The sequence below is a fragment of the Lepisosteus platostomus genome, chromosome 3, assembly GCF_059453375.1.
Source record: "Lepisosteus platostomus isolate fLepPlt1 chromosome 3, fLepPlt1.hap1, whole genome shotgun sequence".
In the NCBI taxonomy this organism is placed as follows: Eukaryota; Metazoa; Chordata; class Actinopteri; order Semionotiformes; family Lepisosteidae; genus Lepisosteus; species Lepisosteus platostomus.
The window spans coordinates 75,590,183-75,610,431 of NC_142613.1; the positions used below are offsets into that span (position 1 = coordinate 75,590,183).

At 39.8% G+C, this 20,249-nt stretch overlaps 1 protein-coding gene across 5 annotated transcripts in view; it reads right to left on the reverse strand.

Moving 5' to 3' along the window:
* The window catches only part of map3k5 (mitogen-activated protein kinase kinase kinase 5), an 84,490-nt gene that overhangs the window by 45,280 nt on the left and 18,961 nt on the right, over positions 1-20,249 (reverse strand). For all 5 annotated transcript variants that reach the window (XM_088626852.1, XM_088626855.1, XM_088626854.1 and 2 more), the window contains 2 exons: positions 6,308-6,447; positions 4,211-4,234 (listed from right to left, as the gene is read on the reverse strand). In XM_088626852.1, the coding sequence (XP_088482978.1) occupies positions 4,211-4,234; positions 6,308-6,447 (164 nt within the window). The remainder of the gene's footprint in view (positions 1-4,210; positions 4,235-6,307; positions 6,448-20,249) is intronic.

The window sequence follows — 20,249 nt, forward strand, 5'->3', positions numbered from 1 at the left end:
GGGTGCTTATGGAAATGAATTCAAAACAAAGCGCTTAGCTTCTTGTGAATTTTTTGCATATGACATTTTAAGCAACATTTATAACACGAGACATCTATGCCCAAGTTTTTCTTTCATTAATTTATGCAACGGTCGCCATTTCCTTCACTGAACAGCTGTGCCTCTCTGAGCTTTTCTGAAACTCACTGTACTTTCTTTTGCATTTTTAAAAATGAAAGACCTGGCCTGGGAACCACATTATTTACCATTTTCTTTTACGGTATTAGATGAATGATGCACTTTTTAAAAAATACACACAAAATAATACATGCTTAATAAAGTTACAAAGTAAATCCCACTATGTACAAAGGCACTAATTTCTAGACAAATGATTTCTCATACTTCACACTCGCTCTTCTGTTTCATAAGGGATGTTTTTATAAATAACTCATGACAGTTTTTTATGTTTACTGATTAGGAAACTCCAGTTCTATTTTTAACCCTGCCTTTCCACTGAACGGAGTTTGAGCAGAAAATGCTTCTCATCTTTAAATAATGCTTTCCTGCAAAAGAATGTTTTCAACATCTCTTGATTAACTCAGTGGGTCCAAAAAGCTTCTAGCATCGCCTTCTTTGCAAATACAATCAAACACACAAGCATGTGGTAAAAGTGCAAGCACAAAAAACCACAAACAAGATCAATCTTGAAAGCAATTACTGAAATACGAAATGCACGGTCTGTTGGTACTTCTAAATTAATGGTATAATTACAAAGGTGTTTCAAGATTACAAGAAAAAAAGGAACAAGTGGACATATACTGTATGGTATGCATTCCAAAAACTCATAAGGTTCCCAAAACCATACCAGTCACAGCGTTCTGGTTGCTGGGCGAATCTGGGCTCTAAGATGAACGTAATCCAGATTTTAAGTATCATTGGCTGCCTGAGAGCTGTGTGGTGTTTTCACAGCTACGCTCGGGTGAGGTCATTCTGACCATGTTGTGGGATTCTCCCGGACAAATATGTGCCCATTTTATCAAGTGTGGAGTCACAACCCTTGATGTAACACACAGTATGTCAAGGTGTTAGGCAACGGCAATAAGAACCACAATGGTGTTTTACGAACTACACAAGTCTTCAAAAGTGAATACAGGATCTGAGGTGCCGGCTTCCTAAGTGCTGTATGTACTCAAGCAACCCTGATCGTTTTGATCCAATTATTATTAAAGCAGGAGTAAAAGTGTTTTTATTTTATAAATGTCTGGGAGATTGGCAAAGGCTTAGGCATACACAAACTTAAAGAACAATTGTCTTCTCCATTACTTCCCAGTCAATTTACTGGACTGTTAGGCCTAATTACCATTCAGCTCCTTCATTACCATTCAGCTCCTTCATGAATTATAAAAAAAACTGACACTGAAAAACCATGCAGGGTGACTGCTGCTCCTAATAAGGAGCTGTATATAATGGAAATGCAATTCTGTGCCACATAATCACAGGGATTCTGTTAAACAGATACATTTATAATCCCCAAAAAATGCTTTACAAAAATGCCCCCTATCTGCACTTAATCCAACATCGGATATAAAAGTGACCTTCTAGTGAAGTTAATGGTGGCCAAGAAGCCAGAATCTTTACTTCACCAGCACCAGAGCGATACTTAAGGAAGGTCAGACATTTTGGCAAAATCAACATTCAAGTGGCTCATACTTATTGATAAAAGGAGAATGGCTTTTTGCAATAATTAAAATGCAAAAGATTGGAGCAAAATAAAGATTTCTACAAAGGCAGCATAGGCAATTGCTGAGAATAAGTTTGACAATGTGACAGAAACCTTGAATAATTTGACTGTCACCATAAAAAATGTAACAAAATAACGTGTGTAATGGCAGACAAAATGCATGTGATGAGTTCTGCTGCTAAACCTGAAATGCAATTCCATGCCGCATATTCACAGGGATTCTGTATCAGCGGAGCAACAAGAACGTCATGAGGGGTCATTCTCTTGACACTTTCTTCCTACTAATAAAGTAGGGTTTTGTAAATATTTTGTGTTAATCTGTGGAGGGGGGCAGAGAAAAGCTTCTACTGCTTGGTAATGTGAAATTTGATGAATAATAATACTTTTTAATACAGGAGCAACCACAAGAACTTCGAAAAGGTGGCGCCTGTGTGCAGGAGTACACAACAGTATTGAAATGTTTCAGCCTCATCAGCATTATGACTTCCTCACGCTCAGGGTGTAGCCCCAGTGCATTTTCACTCTTTGAACCGTTGAAGGAAGGGTGACAAGGTGCCACTGATCACCAGGTGCAACCAGGCAAACGCACAGCCTGAAGAAGTGGTACAGTCCAAAAGATGGTATCTTGACAAGCACAGATCTGAGAAGATCATTAGAAAAATTCAGAAGATGCTTTTGCAGTTACTGCATTTTCCTTAGAATAGCATCTAAAGTACATTACAGAACACAGGGGATTGAAGCTCACAACTTTTAGTTTCACTGACTGTCAATTACTCACCCCAGTCTCTTTGGTGCTCACTAAACCTAATCTCAAAGCACGTGTTAAAAACCTTACACCTCGTTATTGTCAATTATAAAATGTTATTATAAATACCGGCTAACTTACATCTGAAATGAGAAATCCTCTTTTGCCGGTCAGCCACTCTATTTAATTTCTGTTCATAGTTTTCTCGTTTATACAACTGTATATTCATTTAAAGTGCCAGTTTAAAAGTCTGATCTATTTTGAAACACTTACCGATAAAACAATCAAGAACTAACCTATATGTGCAATCTCCATTACAGGGGCTACTTACAAAAGGAAAAAAAAAACATAATACTTCTCACAACAAAAGCCTGGGGATGTTAAACCAGGCTGTCTGCCCCTTTAATACCAAGCCACCTTATTTCACACTGTAAAGCCACTTACCTCAGCTAAGCTTTCAATGTGAATTAGCACAGCTCCCACCTGCTGGGCCATATTAAGGACAAATTATACCCTTTGACAGCAGTAACCTTATGGTGTGAAGCCATGCGATACACAAATTGATCTTTCAAATATCTTCAAAAGTATATTTAAAGCTGAAAAACTAACATCACTCAGCCCAGGCTTTCACAGGCAAACAAAATCTCCATAACTGGAGGTTTTCTGAAGATCACTGCTACAATGATTCCATTTCATCAATCTCTGAATTGTATGACTATTATAAAATGGGACTGAGTGAGAGCCAAGAAACCATGCATTTTAATAAAATTAAAAGGCAAATACGTGCCAAAACCACCTCTTTTAAAGGAATGTAAGCTGCCATACTGCTATAGCATCTCCCTATAAATGCAGGTCATTTGAAGCGGATAGTATTTTTACATTTCTACTTTTTTGGGGATGGATGCAAGACAATAAACTAACGTGAGGTTTCACATTTAAGAAACTGAATGCAAAATTAGTGGAAGCAAGACAAGTGAAACCAGGTACCACGAGTCACAATTGCTCTCATAGTACAAGTATACTATGAAATAGAGAGAAAATATGTAATACAGAAGTGAATGCTCCAATACTTAGTGATAAGTTAACCTTTCAAAGTGATTGCGATAAAAACACAAAAGGATGGATACTGGAGAACAAAAAGGTGAGTAAAATGTATTTAAAAAGTGTATCTATGAAACCCCAGGACAAATTTAATTTGGATCATTAATGTGATTGTTGATGACCTAACGGTTTAATTTGGCAGTCAATATAGAAGGAGCACAACTGACGTTTTTGAGCCCAAGTTTAAGTCATTCATACACCACCTGCTCTAGAAAAGGATCAAATGTGCGCTGTCAGGCTTTCTACTTTAATTTTATATTGTGACTCACAGTGTCAATGGGAAAACTAAGGCAGAGGAAGAAGGAGAAATGCAGCTTTGACTGAAAACACTGCAGCCAGACAGAGGACCGGTAATCCATACGAGTCACTGCTGAACCGTCCATCTGCAGTTACTAGACCACATCGATTTTACAGCGCCTCGTAACTTCTGGACAGACATCCCAATCCATCCACACCCAGCAGAAATAAAAGCATCCATTTGGTTTTTCGCAGGGTATATAATATTAAACAATAAAATGTTATGAGCAGACAAAATAAATAAATATAAAAATAATTGTTTTCAATAACTGCAATCGCTATTATAACAACTGTATAACGTACAATTACTACATTCCATATGATTTAGAATATGCATTTATACTCACAGTGTTCTTCTGGCATATTATGTCCTGTAAAAGACAAAAAGTGAATACATCAATAAACAAAGGAATCGTTGTTCTACAGGATTCAGAAATAACAATGAAGTAGCAGAAACTGTAAATTAAAGGAAAATTGCACATTTTATATGGTCAACAATTTTATTTCATGCATCTCTGTTCTCAAAAGCCCACGTTTATGCTTAGTTAAGGAGGGTGAGGAATATGATATATTGTAGAAAATGACTGCTGAGAAATCACCATAATATAAATTAATATGTAATCAGTCCAACTGATAAGATGTTCTAGATTCTTGTGCTTTCAAGATATCCAATACTTTTGCATGGTCCACATGCACCTTAATTTATACTATTTGCAACCATGACAAGCTTTCCATTATTACAGACCTGTTGCTTAACTATCTGATTTAAGCAATCTAGGTTTAGCCTCATTATCTTGTTGAAAAGTAAACCTTTCATCCACAAATCTCTTTTTTTAAGGACAGTGTATACTGATTAGGAATGGGATGAAGTTGTTCCTTCAGAAATGTACCCTATTTTCTGCATTTATTAAATAATCCCAGTCTTCAGAGTACTTTCTTATATTTTACTACAGGTGTTACACGACAGTCTAAAACTCTTTAGCCTTTTTTTTCTGGTTTAAGATTTCACCCGTTCATAACTCTCTTCCGTTTTGACACCATGTAAAACTGCGAGTGTGTGTGTTTCAGTCTGTGGGTCGGCTCCGAGACGGACCGGCAGCCTGTCCCCGGTGCACCCCACCCCGCCCCTGCTGCTGCTGGGATAGACTCCAGTTCTTCCTTCCAACATGTTGTAAGGCAGATGTTTTTTCGATTTCTATACAAATATAAACTCTCCCATGGTAACCATTTCTTCTATGTATGGACATCCCCGATCGTATAATTCAACACAGCACTGTGATGGAGATCTGAATTTGGTGGCCTGAATGATGCTTCAGACAGTATAGCCCGTGTGGTACATGTAAGTCTGACCCTTGCAGTTTGTAGATTCTGCGAGCACAGATTCATCTAGGATAGTTTTCAGTGGCTGGATGCTGCTTTTGAAGAACACTTCTCCACCTCCAACATTCTGGTCTCAGAATGCAAAGTATCCACTCAAGCTGTCCTAGAGCTTAAGACTACGTTTTTACAGTGCATAATGCTCAGTTAGTTTTTTTACAGATTTACAATCTATAGTTGGAAGACCACAAGTTAAAATCCGTTAAATTATCGTGAAATCAAACCAAGCTTTTTTTTTACCTGACCAAAAAAAGCTTTGGTCATGCTGTACTAACTGGTATAATCTATACTGGATATATTGGTTGGGCATACTGTACTAACTTTGGTATACTCTATATTGAATTTTTCATAGGAGAGGGAGAGGTATAAACGTCCTTGTTGTTTAAATAGACCTTTACTTCATGTTCTTTATGCTTCACATTTAGAAACACTGCTAAGACTCAGGCACTTTAGTGCAAAACTAGTCTATGTGCCTGGGGTCTCCAACAGATCTGATGGAAGATTTAACTGTTGCATATTAAACGTCAGAAACAAAGCAGATTAAGCCAACGACAACTCCAAATAAATGAATTAACTTTGTCTTCAGTATTCAACCTTGCCTGCTGCTCTGTTACTTCTGTGCTTGTCCTGTTGCAGATGAATCATCTAACATTTTCTTTAACCCCGTTCCACCTTTTTTTCTGGGATGCATCAAATAACACTCTTCCCTACGCTTCTATATAAGGTGGCTCTCAACCTGCAGTTCCCATTTTTGCTCACAGCTTTATAAAGGGGCTCTTTATCAGTCAAAACAGTAATAAATAGAATAAATAAATAGTCAAAACATTTAAATGAAGATTGTGCATTACACATGATCTAATCTGCGATGATGAAGAATCATTAATGGTGACATCTTTCAAGGGACTTTTCTCCCCAACAGAGAGGGTTCTGTGCATCACTTGCTCCTAACGGATTATTAATACAGATACAGTTCGGTAGATAATGGCACTTGTCAACTTTGAAGTTAAGAAGAAGTGATCTAGAAAAACACAGCACAGGTGTCACAGGGAAGATTTAAGGACGTGTACCTGCAGGGAGTGCAGCGAATCGGAGTTTGTGTCACAGTATAAAATGATATTATTGGCCATGCTGAAGCTCTCCCTCACTCCAAGGTGGTAGAACAGGGAAGGCTGCCGGAACGCATCCGTCATTTCCACGACGGCGATGTCTGGGGACAAAAGAAGAGTGAAAAGTCAACGAAAACATTTCACGGCACGTGTCACGGTAAAGGCAGACGGCAAGCCACGAAAACATCCAACGACGGATCCCAATTCCTCAAAAAAGAGAAACGTTTCTCTCTCCCCCACCTGCAGTGGTGCAATTTACAGAAAGCCGGTATTTAAATATTGCATAAAAAGCGTGCGTTCGTATTTCGACTAATAAAACTAGCTCTTCATTGAAATAAACATGACAAAAAAAACGCTGAAAGAACTAATGAAGGCAGCCAGCAGCCATATCACCCTGCAACTCACAACTGGCAGCCCACTGAAGCCCAGCAGGTGTGAGCCTGGTCAGTACCTGGATGTGAGACCTCCTGGGAAAAACTAAGGTTGCTGCTGGAAGAGGTGTTAGTGGGGCCAGTAGGGGGCGCTCACCCAGCTGTCCTCATGCCCCAGTATAGTGACGGGGACACTATACTGTAAATAGGCGCCGTCCTTGAGATGAGATGTAAAACCGAGGTCCTGACTCTGTGTGGTCATTAAAAATCCCAGGGCGTTTCTCGAAAAAAGTAGGGGTGTAACCCCGGCGAAAATTTCCGATTGGCCTTTACCAATCATGGCCTCCTAATAATCCCCATCTATGAATTGGGTTCATCACTCTGCTCTCCTCCCCACTGAGAGCTGGTGTGTGGGGAGAGTACTGGTGCACTATGGCTGCTGTCACATCATCCAGGTGGGGCTGCACACTGGTGGTGGTGGAGGGGATCCCCATTACCTGTAAAGCACTTTGAGTGGAGTGTCCAGAAAAGCGCTATATAAGTGTAAGCAATTATTATTATTATTATTATTATTAACGAATATCAAGCTATTCTCAAGCTCAATTCCATTTTTTGTCAGCCTTAACGCAGGCGCTGCCCCAGGAATGTCTCGGGTCGTGCTGCGATATCGGTTTTCACAACCCGCCAGGGTGACAGAACGATCTGGACTACAGAATGGGAAAAGCACTTGATAAAACGCGTGAAGTGTCTGGGTGGGTGAGGATCAGAGGTCTGTCTGAGGGTGCTAATCAGTCATAAGCAAACAGAAGTAAGGAAATAAACACATGTAAACATTCTGATTTAAATGATGATTGTTAAGTGCCAGTAAACAAACGATTCTACGTGATATAGTTATAGAGTATACAGTACAACCGAAAGGAGCTCTCAGGTTCTCATTAAAATGCATATGCAGCTTTACAATAGAAAATTCAAACATGAAAACGTAGAAATGAATACAATCCTATGAATCCACAGAAACATTCATGGCAAGCAGCATGTATACAGTCAAAAAAATCTAAAACTAAAGCGTATTCTGCAGTAATTTTTCACCATATACAGCTGGTGGAGTCCATTCATAAATTACCATAAAAAAATACCCTGAAAGCGCACTTTTAAATTGTCAAACTGAAAAGTTTATTCCAATTCAAACATGCAGAAACCAACATGTCTAAGCTGATGGCTGCACATGCAGCATGCCACTGAAAGGGCTGTTTTGCAAGACAGCAACCAGAGGGGGCTGTCCCCAGCTGACTGGAGTTCCACCCTTCAAGCTGCTCATTTTAATGCCACCAGGAAGTGGTTTGTGCTTCAGACAGGTCTTTTAACACTTTTTCTTCGGTTTTTACCAGAAATGCAAGATAAACTTCAAACGACGTTCTTCCACCAAACAGGATGTGCTGCAAACAGGTTAAGGAAAACAAATCAACCCTCACTGGAAGAAGACGGTACAAAAATACGTTGATTGTGCCACGATAACCTATCGGCTTGTTTTCAGCAAGTACAGTAGAATAACCTTGGTCGTTAACTCTAACCTTCGGTTCACAATTGCTTTGCAAGGACCCAAAAAGCATTTGCAGCTTTCCTGGGCTGAATAAGCTCAGTCGTAACATTGATTCCTTTAAATGCATGCCAAGATTTGTGTACACAAATCATCACTTCTCTACAGCACAGGAGTTCGGTTATTAAATGTCCAATGAGCTTCTGGGGAGAGTTAAAAAAATAATCTCTGCTTCGAAATCAGCTTTTCACAGAACAGCCACTGAGAGAAGAAGTGCCAATTAAAATGTTTGTTTTGCAAGGGCAGGGCAGGTCTGAGAGCTGATAAAAAGATATAAAACCCTTCAAACAGAAAATGCCAGAGAAACACCTGGGTGTGCAGGCTGATCTTTGTCCAGCTGAGTCTTAATGCTAAGAGAAATCCACATGAGCCTGTGCAGAGGCATTTTATTGTTATAGCATTGAAATTAGGTGAAATTCACATAATGGAAGATATGTGAATATTTTATATTGGAAGAATGTTTTATACTATACTGGAAGATATTTTTTTAAGGACAAGGCGGATAACAGAGGCCCATATTTTATTACGTTAAACTTTAACACATTCAGCACTAACACATTCGGTAAAAAAAAACCACACGGTTCCAATTTGTAGAGGGTATGGTGAGAGTGGGGGTCAGCAGAGCTCATCGCAGAAGTACTACACCCAGAAACACTTCGTATGGGAGACTAAGAGACTGCAGATGAAGAGCTGTGATTCAGCAGAAGCAGTGTGTTGAAGGAGCTCAGAGTTTGGGCCTCAAACACCTGGCAGGACAGCCTGTTACAGACACTCCATACTCTTTCCCTATGCTCTAGCCTACACAGTTTCTCATCATGATCCCGTGTCTTCGTTTCACCACTGAGTGCGAGATGGTTCTCTGGGTCGACCCTAACTATTCCCTCTAGGATTTTATACACTTGTATCAATCGCATAAATAATATAAATTGTATCAATTTTATACAATGTATAAAAGCGCTACACAATCCCCTTTGCTGTAGACTGAAGACGTTCAGCTCTTCCTTTAACCTACATAAAGTATACACAAAGGCATAGAAAGTTCAAATAAAAACAACAATATCCGGTCCAATCATGTGGCATGGAGACTAAAACTGAACTTCTGAAAGGTCACCCTACTAGTGAGTTATGAGCAGGAGAGTTACCCGTCGGTAAAGCTTGAGCTGAACTTCCCACAGCTTCTCAGGTTTTCGGTTTGCCTTTTCACTGCTTCTCCACATCGCTTTGCCCTGATCGGTGCTGAACTTCATTTGCCAAGGGCTGGATCAGGACATTATTCTGTTTAACACGAACGGGTGGACTGACACGTCAGTCCTGCAAACAATAGACCCTGACTGTCTGCAGTCCACACAGTGCCAACAGCACGCTGCACATCGGCCATCTTTCCTGGATGCGTCACTTGATTACCATTTTAATTGTAATCCTAACCAGTTGAAGATAATTCTACTGTCTAACTGAGAGTTAAATGCAGGTCTGAGAGTGATATGCGTTCAACTACTTTCCATTACATTGACTAAATGCTCACGAACAGCCACGATGAAGAATCACCTTGAATCAGGCATACATGTTTAAAAGCAGAGCTCAGAGCAATTTGCAACACCTTAAACAACATCTAAATTATCATTACTTCTGACAGCTTTTGAAGGCCACGATAATTGCTAAAATAACTGCGTTAACACAGTAGGATTTAACAGTAATTTGCCATCAGGTCAAAGGCGATATGAAAGATCCCATTATAGTTTCTTTCTTTTTTTCCACTCAATGGATGCATTATTCTGCTAGGACTATTACTGATAATTCTTGAGCACAGTGTACCCAGTTTAACTATCATTATGTTCTTGCATTCTATTATGCAGGGAATACGCTGAAAAATGATGTCAAATGAAAAGACTGTACCTGTCTAAGTGAGGTCATGAATGCAAGCCCCATGCCTTGAATGTACGTCCCTCTCTTCATGTCATTGTTAGTTATTGCTTGTTTAATTTCCTTGTTTTCCTGCGATTCAAGGAGAACTGATTGTACAGGCTTCAAAACATGGAGATTTTATGCGTGCTTTTGAGGACGCTTGCAGACACAACTGTGGAAAACCTAAATACAGCATGAAACAGACAATGGCAGTTTTGTTATTTTATAAGCATGTACAGTAGTTGACACCCTTTATCCATCAATGCAAAGCATATTTAGGCATTCTGTATAATAATATTAATTATTGCCATTTCATTTAGGGATAAGTAGCTTCTTTAGTTGATCATTTAAGACATCAGTTCTTGGAATGTCGAAGCAAAGTAGTTTCTCAGTTTAAAGTGCAATGATGTGATAGAGGTCTAGCCATCTATGTTATGTTGTTATAAGTTCTGCAAACCATGGTTGCGCTTTTATTTATCTACAGGTTTTGTAGCAGACCAAAAACTGAAATGCCGCTGCAAAATCACTAAATAGGTTGTTAAGCCACCCTGTGTAGCCAGTAGAGCCTGTATATACCACAGCACAGAGTCTGCCAAGATCTGCTGCCACATCCCTCCTGCTGAATTCCATTCTTCCATGAGAAAGTCAATCAAATCACAACTGGCAGATGGAGGCGGAAAATGTTGAGTGATGTGCTTTTCCGAAATATCCCATAAATGCTCAGCTGGCTTCAGATCGGGTGACTGATAACAACAGTACTGAGCTCATCAAACCATTGGGCAATCTCGCGTGATCTGTGGGTGGGAGCTTTGACTTTTTGTATGGCACATTTCCAAGCCAGAAAGAAATGCTGTAACATAGGGGATGAGCTAATAGTCAAGTACGATTACATAAAGATTTGCACTGACCTTGTACCCAAAACACGCCAGGCAGGAAAAACGCACCTTTCAACTTGGAACCACCCCAGAACTCTTCTCTGTTGGAACCAAGCACTCAGGGCTGTGGAGCTACACAGCTTGGCACCAACCAGTGTCAAGTGTGTTGGGAGCATGATGAAGGATGATTCCACATTACACTTCTCTACTGCTTAGCAGACCACTGCCTGCACCCTTGGCAGCACTGGACTCGCGAAGACGCATGGCCAGATGTGGGGAGCCGTTTGTGAACTCAACCCCCCTACGGTATCCCACTCTGCGGAGCTGTCTGTAAGCCATTTTTAATGAAACCGTCTGCTCATGCCCCAGGCTGACACGTGCAGTTGACTGGTTTGTAGTTGCCGGCCTGTTTTGCCTTGCACTTAGATACTTTATTGATCCCATGAGGGAAACTGCAGTGTAACGTAATGATACAATAATACAACAATACAATACACTAAGTATAGTCAGTGAGAAGTGCAGTAAAAAAAAGAATTGCACACTGTACAAAATACACAAAAATAAACCAGAATGAACAGTACACAAGAAGATGTATTGCACAGTATAAATATATTGCACATTATCCACAATCATGCACACCAGTTGTAAACAGAAAACAAGCTGTAAACAGAGAATTCAAGTTTAGTCCCAGAACAGGTCAAAGTTGCCAGCGCCCTGACCCACAGTGTCCGAGTTGTAAAGTCTCACGGCAGAAGGCAAGAATGACCTTCTGTAGCGCTCCACTTCGAACGAAAGCCCAGACATCACATACACTCTTCCACCCACGGGTGCCCTCAGCCGACGTCACTCCCTCAGAGCTCCACTCGGACATCACCTTAGCCACTGTGGCTTGTGAAACTGCAAGTTGAGCTGGAGCTCCTGTCAAACACGCCCCAACAACCACCCCACATTCAAAGTTGCTGAGGTCTCCTCTTGCAAACAAGCAACCCATAATTATAAGCTATGCGGACAGTCCAACATTTTCATACATAACCCTAAGCATGCTTGGATGCATGAGCCGTGTGTGAAAGCCCATGCTTTGAGTTCACTTGATGCCCCTGGTTTAACCTGGTGTTTCCATTTCCATTGTCCACTACTTATTCTATACGCCTTCTTGTTCTGCAACATGACAAATGTCAGAACACTTGTGGTACTACTCGCACATTAATTTCAGATTGAAGACTGGCCAAGCCTTAAAATCAAAGACCTATAAAAATCCAGCTCAAGTCTTGATCAAACAAAAACATTTCATCCCGGTTTTAAAAACTGGCAGTGGGAAGATGTCCCCGGTGTCTCTAAGCAGATTATTATTATTATTATTATTATTATTATTATTATTATTATTATTATTATTATTATTCGTATGAGCTTAACATGCAGAAGTCACATAGTTATATTGTCACAGTCAGGTGCTTCAGCCAGTCGCGGCTGGCATCATCCAAATCGGTGAAGTTGCCAGGGCACCCGAAGCGAGGGCAGGAGTTTCAAAGCACACATATCCACACAAAGGAGTGCTGAAAGGAGGACGTGCTGGGCAGGTCAGTTTCAGACTATTGCGATGTCTGATTTGAACAGGACACTGGATACGTTCAGAGGTTTTCGTAGTTGCCTTGAAAGTAAGCAATGTGATCCTGCATTCACTGTTGACCTGTAGGGAATTAGCATCCTATGGGATAGTCAATATTATGCTACATTAATACATTAACATGGATTTAGAAAAGACAGGTCTTACCTACCCACACAGTCCTTTGAGCCAGCAGCAATACACAGATCATGAACTATGTTTATGAATTACTATTTAGATTTTCAGAAGGCTGATTTTTTCCCTGGAAATTATTTCTATATACTGTAAGCGATCCTCTGGTTTAGTTCATATAATTGCTTCCATTACATGACATGGAACAGAAGTCACACTCCTTGGGCTATGATTACTAAACTGCTAAATTAATTTCAGTTTTCTTACCCTTTTAATACAGGGGCACTACATTTAGCTACTAAACTACCAAATGAAATGGATAGGCTGCACGGCCTTCTTTCGATTGTGGCCTGTGTTATGTTGTGATAATAAAACCATTACTGTTAATCCATACTTGCACACAGGAGCACTGAAGTCGTTGGCAGCACACACACTGCAATCTGTAAAATGTGATGGTTTACAGCTACTAATAAGTGGTGTGCATGACCAATTTTTAAAGTTTAAGTTTAAAGTGCAAATAGTCATGTCTAAGGAAGGGTATGATATGTTACAAAAACTTTCATTTCTCAGATAAGATAACTTACGTATGGCGTTTGGGTCTTTGTGTACATATCATTTTAAAGGACATATTTTAAGAAATCTTTTTTTTTTTTAATTCCAACAATTAACAGTTCACAGCTACAAAACCACTTGGGAATCTTAGATTATTCTTTTATTTGACCGAAAGCAAACAGACTTGTACAATTTCACTGTAAGCATTTTTAAAGAGGTCTTCCCATAAACCTCTGAAGAACACCCTTGACAAATGGAAAAGCACACCATGACAAGAAGCAAGTTAACTTTGAAGAAAATTAAGATTCTACCTTATTACTCGTACAACTTATGAGTGTTCGAAAGCACATTCTGAGGACAGGACAGGCTTTAAAGGGCAATATTATTAACAAAAATGACAAAAAGTTTATTGTTGAGTAAATTCACATCAGTTTTCACAAGCAGGAAGAAGGCACCTGACAACAGCATATTCTGCCTCCATATTTTGCAACTGTGGCAAACAGACCTTTTTGATCAGTTCTAATTTACGCTTTCTTTGCAAGGTTCTAGGTTTACTCAGTAGAAAATTTGGTTAGGTATTTTTCATATCAGCGTTAAAGCTGACAGTTGTTGTATCAGATTTAATGATCCATAATAACCTTGTCCTTCAGTTTTGCTGCCAACAGTTACCAGCACTTTGAGAGTCTGCAGCACACAAAATGTGTCAAAAGATTATATAGCAAGTTCAAAATCACAAAGACTTTATTTAAAACGACACTGACGGACAAACAGAAAAACAACAAGTGGTGTGTTTAAAAAAACCTCATCTTACCTCACACCACAGGAATCAGCACCTCAACAAAACAGCACAATGATCTCCGAACCATAAACGTTAACTAAAATCTAACCATTTCCTCACACTGAGTCTGTTAACAACCGAACACATTTCTGAAGTATTTTTATACAGTCAATCTTTCAGATCAACATAAAATCTTTACAGCTAAACATAATTAGATCACTTGGGTAGTGACTGACTTTCATAGAACAATCCTTCTCTGTACTGTGCTGAAAATTACATTGTGGAGCTGAAAATTACTCTCCTAGTATTACTCCTTTTCTTGAAAGGATATAAGGCACATCTCATAAGCTTGTGAACAATGGATTCCAATAAGCCTGAGAATTCTTCTCCCTTGGTGATAAAACTATGAACAAAGCTTGTAAACGTGTACACTAGCTATAAACAAGGCTATAGAAGAGGTAAACTGGAAGTCTGCTGGCTTCATTCTCTTGATTCGCTCTCCCCTGTAAGTGCTGGCCAGTCCCAGGGGAAATGGCAGTGCTCTTTCGCCAAAGAGAGTCAATAAATCAGAGAATCCGTCTGAGAGGCAAGAGGTCCTCCCAGCGGCGTGACTGTCCGCGGGCGACAGAGACGTTTCTGATGCAGTGAAAGAAGCCTGGGATTGCTGGTTACGAAGGCGGATTTTGAGAACGGCAATTCTGACAGAAAGGTTCCAGCTGGAGGCACGATCTTTAAAACCGAGGACGATTTGTTTGATGAGCTTGGGAGTACAAAAGGTCTCACGTTGGCTCTGAAACTCTGCCCAAGGTGATGCCATGAGGCATCACAGGCAGCTCACTGGTGTACAGAGGGCCGACGCTGCCCTGACAGCTGTATTGGTTTTTGAGACTCCTCGTTAGACAGTAACACTGCCATGTCCACAGCAGAGATAACAACGTCCCCCCTGGACACTGGTGACCAGTCTTCCATGAGAGCTACCATGGACGTTGACTGTGAACGGAGACTCATGGAAGAACCTGACTACTGTCTCACTGCCCAGCAGTTCCTGCCTGGGGATTGTACTGTCTGTGAAGAGCTGACAATGTAAAGTTGCAAGGGAACAAGTAAAGGTTTAACTGAAGAAGGCTCCACAGCCGAAACGTTGCGTTTCTTTTCTTCTCTTTACAGCATGGAATAAACCTTTACTTGTTCCTTTGCAGCCTACGCATGCTGACGCAGCTCCCTACTTGAACTCCTTCAATGTAAGGATGGCCTCTCCGAGCTAATACCTGCTGTCTGGGTGGTAAGTTAATTACAGGGGTATCTTTCTTTGCTTTGCATATTATTGTTAACTTAAGGCCTGTGCTCCGCTCGATGCTGAAATATCAATAGCTGCCTTCATTCCAGCAAGTGGACCACTGTAACTCCTCTCTTAGTGCAGCATCCTCCAAAGTCCCACACAGACCTCAGCAGGACCAGGATTCTGGGACTTGCTTGCAAATGTCATCCTCTCTCTGATAAAAAAAAATGCATAGATGCTGCAGGAAAGCCTGAACAGATGGTGCATCTGACTGGTTGTCTAGATGCACTTTTCGCTGCCTGTGCGCTCATTGCATGCTTTTTTCCCCAACAGCAAATCTGTATGTGAAAACAGTCTAAACGCAATGCCAGCACAGCACTGCCAGCTGACACGATACAAAATGTAGCGATGCAGAACTACCGGGGGAACTCGCAGCTTGCTGGTTTTTTTTTAAACAAAACTGACACCATTCTAAATAATAATTCTCAAATCTTACAAACAAAATCATCCCACGATCATTTGTCAATGTCCTTTCTCTTTGTGAGAGTTACATGCGCAACTTCCCCTGATGGGAGAAATCTGACAAATCCCCCAAGTTCCACCAGAAAAAGAGGCTGTCAGGATCGAGTACCCAAAGCAGGAATCGGTCAACAGGAGGCAGCGGGCGACCAGAAGTTTATTTCATGAATACAAATGGCACATTGGTCAATACACCAGCCAAAATATACTGCAATAGTGTGCTTCAAGACATGACTAAGAACCTGCCTACTTGACTGGCTTCCTAGTGTCATGGAAGGACTTGGAAAATCTTGCAAATTTACAGAGTGGGATGTTTATTGGAGAGGTCGGACTGAAGCGCCTTTGCTCTAGGGACACCGGCACCACGCCGCCAGGAATGCCCTGATCCCAATATGGCTTTCTCTTGTAGTCACAGACAAATAAGTTCTGGATCCCGAGATGGAGTTTAAACAACTGAGTTTATTGCATGCAAGGAACAATAAGACCGAAGTATTGTTCGGAATACAGGTACAAAACTTCCGGTTTTAAATAGCAAATTTCAGCCGCGTCTGACGCAACTTGTTACCATGGTTATGGGGGGGCCACCTGTGTTTGGACATTCCCAAGACCTTGAACACTCTTAATGGTCGGCTTTATCTTTCCTTAGTTAGGGGGGTCTCTAGCTTGCACTTGGAATTTCATATCAATTAACTCCCATCCCTACCATAACGCAAAGGTACCTAAGCATGGGATGTCTTGTGTCACAAGAAGTCTCTGTGCAGAAAGAAATCAGTTAACCCCTTTTCACATCTTATATCTTTCTTCACCCCCATCGAAGAAAGTTACTGTAATACTTGCTGACTCCTCGTGTGGGGGTGTCCATGATGTCAGTCAAGTGTCAATCACTGCCACTGTCCCAGAGGAGAAGAGATTGTAACCGCTGCTGAGAAAAACAGCTGTGTAATTACCAGTTTAATCTACAAGTGAAATTGTTGTGGATGCCAACAGAGTTGTAAAAAAAAAAAGCCTCATTATTACCATTCAATTAATAGTGACAAACTAGAAAATGCCCACTTTGTTTTTTTCCTAGATAAACGTACTGACAGTAAGGTGGATTCTGTTGAACGAAGGTGTTCAATTCTGCAGTGCACTTAATTGAACTCAGAAAGCCAGGAAATCTTTATGTCAAAAGTGTCCATACTAGGGCTGTTGCCATGGGCACCAATATGGTTGGTAAGGAACAATCATTGAATAATTCAGTTGTTCACTTATTGAACTTCTTTGAGGCTAAGGGAAACGGCATCTGACAGTGAAATCAGCATATTCTTCACTGTACAGAGGACTTAGCTATATTTATCCACAATTTGTAGTCTATTCATTCAAAATCTTTATTAACTCTCATTGGTGGACAGGGCCAGTTTTTGTACACAATTTATCACAGTGGTTAATGGTTTTTGAATCTGAAGTATGTTTGGTTATCAGTGATGTCAGCAAGATACAAGTCCAGGGGTATGAATCTGAAAGCTTAAATAAAAAAAAATAAAAAAAATGATTAAGAAATTAGGGAGCCATCTTGATTAATGCAGAAACAATTTATCCAGATGTGAGTTCTGTAACTAGGGATTCAGAACTGAAGCACAGTATTAGCATTACTGACAAAAAGGTTTTGAACAGAATCAGTTTAAGTTACTGAAGTAAACATGGAAGCTGTCCACAGTCCCTCGAGGGTTCCAGACAATACTGTAGATTGGAATTGTAATATCAGCAGCACAATTCTTACGAATGTAGTCTAACGTTGCCTTGTTCCCCTTATTGGTATGCTGACTTTGCACACCATGAATTAGCTCATTAACTACTGAGATTTCATAAGACAGGAAACGTGATTTACATCAGAATTTTAAAAGATGCTGCAGGGAACAGACCTTGAAGCCAGTGTGTTTCAAGCTTGTCAGCCCTGGTTTGCTTCTGCGAGCTGTGACAACGCCAAGATTCAATCATGAAGGCTCGAGCACTAATTAGTGATATATATATACACTTAAAAATAAAACCAGCATTTCTTTAAATGTCTCTACAGCAACACAATTAACATTAAATTAAGCTACTGTACTCATAAAATGTTACAGACACAGAAGACAGAAAATTCTAGGTCTTGAGGATTTGTCAGAGTGGAGTGGAATTCATTCCATCATTAAAAGGCATTATTTAAATTTGAATGCAGTGCAGGACATTCGCTTTATAGCTTTCATTTTCAGAAAGCTAGTGTGAAGCAGCAGTTTCCTCTACAGGCTATAGCTGTACTGCAAAAATAAACCACATTAATATCAATTCTTGCTCTGTTTCATTTGAAGTTCCTCTTTACGTGTAAGATTGGGTTATTCCTTCTCGATGAAGATGGTTTACCCAGCTTTATAACAAAGGCCTTCTAAAATCTGATTCAAGGCACAGTCAGAGGGGTAAAAGTCTTTGAAATGCAAGGTCAAGAAATATATTTGGAACCAACTAAGCAGATGCCAAATACTGCACAACTCGGAGAATCACAGAACCAGCAGAAAGACCGGAATGCTATACTATCGCTACATCAGGAGAAATACCTTTTGTTTGCACACAGTATATAAACTATACACAGCAGATTATAATTTAGTGTTATAAATTGTGAACAGAAGGTTGTGATTTCAAGCACCAGATAATTTGTCAGACTTTATAGTTTTTAATTCAAACCTGTTTGCCATAATTAATAATGATTTAATCTGTTTCACCCCACTGTCACAATCTTATGCCTTAATATGTTCCAAGATGCTCCAATCCCTAAATTAATTGAATAAAAGATAAAACGAGCAAGATGAATTACGTAAAGTACTCCTTAGATTAATTTGATTAATGCCACATTCTAAATGTTAAGATTCTTATCCCAGCAAGCGTATTTACCTGTACACATCAACAAAACTCAGAAAATAACCCGCAGAGGGTTTCTTTTAAAGCTCTCTTGCAGAACTTGTCAAAGAATTTAACAATTTAACACATAGAACTGAAAAAAAAACTATCAATCTAAACCCACAGCTACAATATTTTATTAAATCAACATATTTACACGTTATCTAATTATACATGCTTGGCAATAGTTGTTTATAGACATAGTCTAATTTTATCCAAGGTCTGAGCTCTTCCTTGCCTTACATACCCCTCTCCCACAGTAAAACAACAGTTTCATTATGAGAAGGGCCAGACACAACCAATACTGTTGGGTTTACCCTAAATGACATACTGTATAACTTCCAAAATCTGCTTTATTTATTTCTCTCTTTGGTCTCTCTGCAAGAGTACCTTTCCTTTTTTCCTCTTACATACAGAGATTGTAACTACAGTAACTGAGCTCTGATTGGAACAGGACTGACTGATTCATTCAAATCTCTAAAGTTTTGAGCCAGCAATCTCTGATTCCCAGTTCAATACTGAGCTTATTAACTCCCAGAATAAGACAGTCTTACTCAAGACACAGGCTTTATGGATTGCTCACAGATGTGGGTTGGGAATTTATTTAGACTGAAACATTTGTCAAAACCGATGTTGCTACAAAAAGCATACATACATAAACAGTGTGCCTTCTAACTGAAACAAGCCACCATTTTATTAAGAAAACCTTTTTTTGAATATCCAGCTTCTTGCAAATGGTACAGGCATACAGCGCAAGCACCAATATATAAAAATAGCCTAGTGTTTAACAAAACAGAATGGTTTCTTCTAAGGAGACCGAGTACGTATTGCAACTGATAGGCCCTCTGTTTGCAACCTGTTTACATTAAACAGAATGGAGTTCCATAGCTTTCCATCGTTATATGTTTTCAGAACCAGAAAACACTGACCCCGATTATGGACGCGCATTTTCGAAAACCAAACACAAAGCATTATCACTTGCATGGTATAGATTAAAGGAATACATTACAGGATTTTTCAGAATGCCCTTACATTGCATGCTTACCAACATTTCTGCATGCTCTCTCATTTACCTCCTGTTTCTCAAGAAAGAATGTCCCTGGTCTCAGCAAATAATTAAAGGAATTTTAGCACACCAGAACAAATAGTGTGCCTAAGAGTTCAGCCTCCTATAAGAAATGGGGTGTTCCTCTGAGAATGTGCTCATTAGCACAAAGGATTATCCGTTTGCTGCAAATGTTTTTCTAAAGATGTAAGAGCCTATATGCTTGCTCACTTTAAAGTGAGGTGATGTACTAACTTTGCATTATCACTTTGCCAAATGCTGAACCATTTTCACAGGCTACTCTTTCACTTCAACAACACTCAAAATCAACATTTCCCGA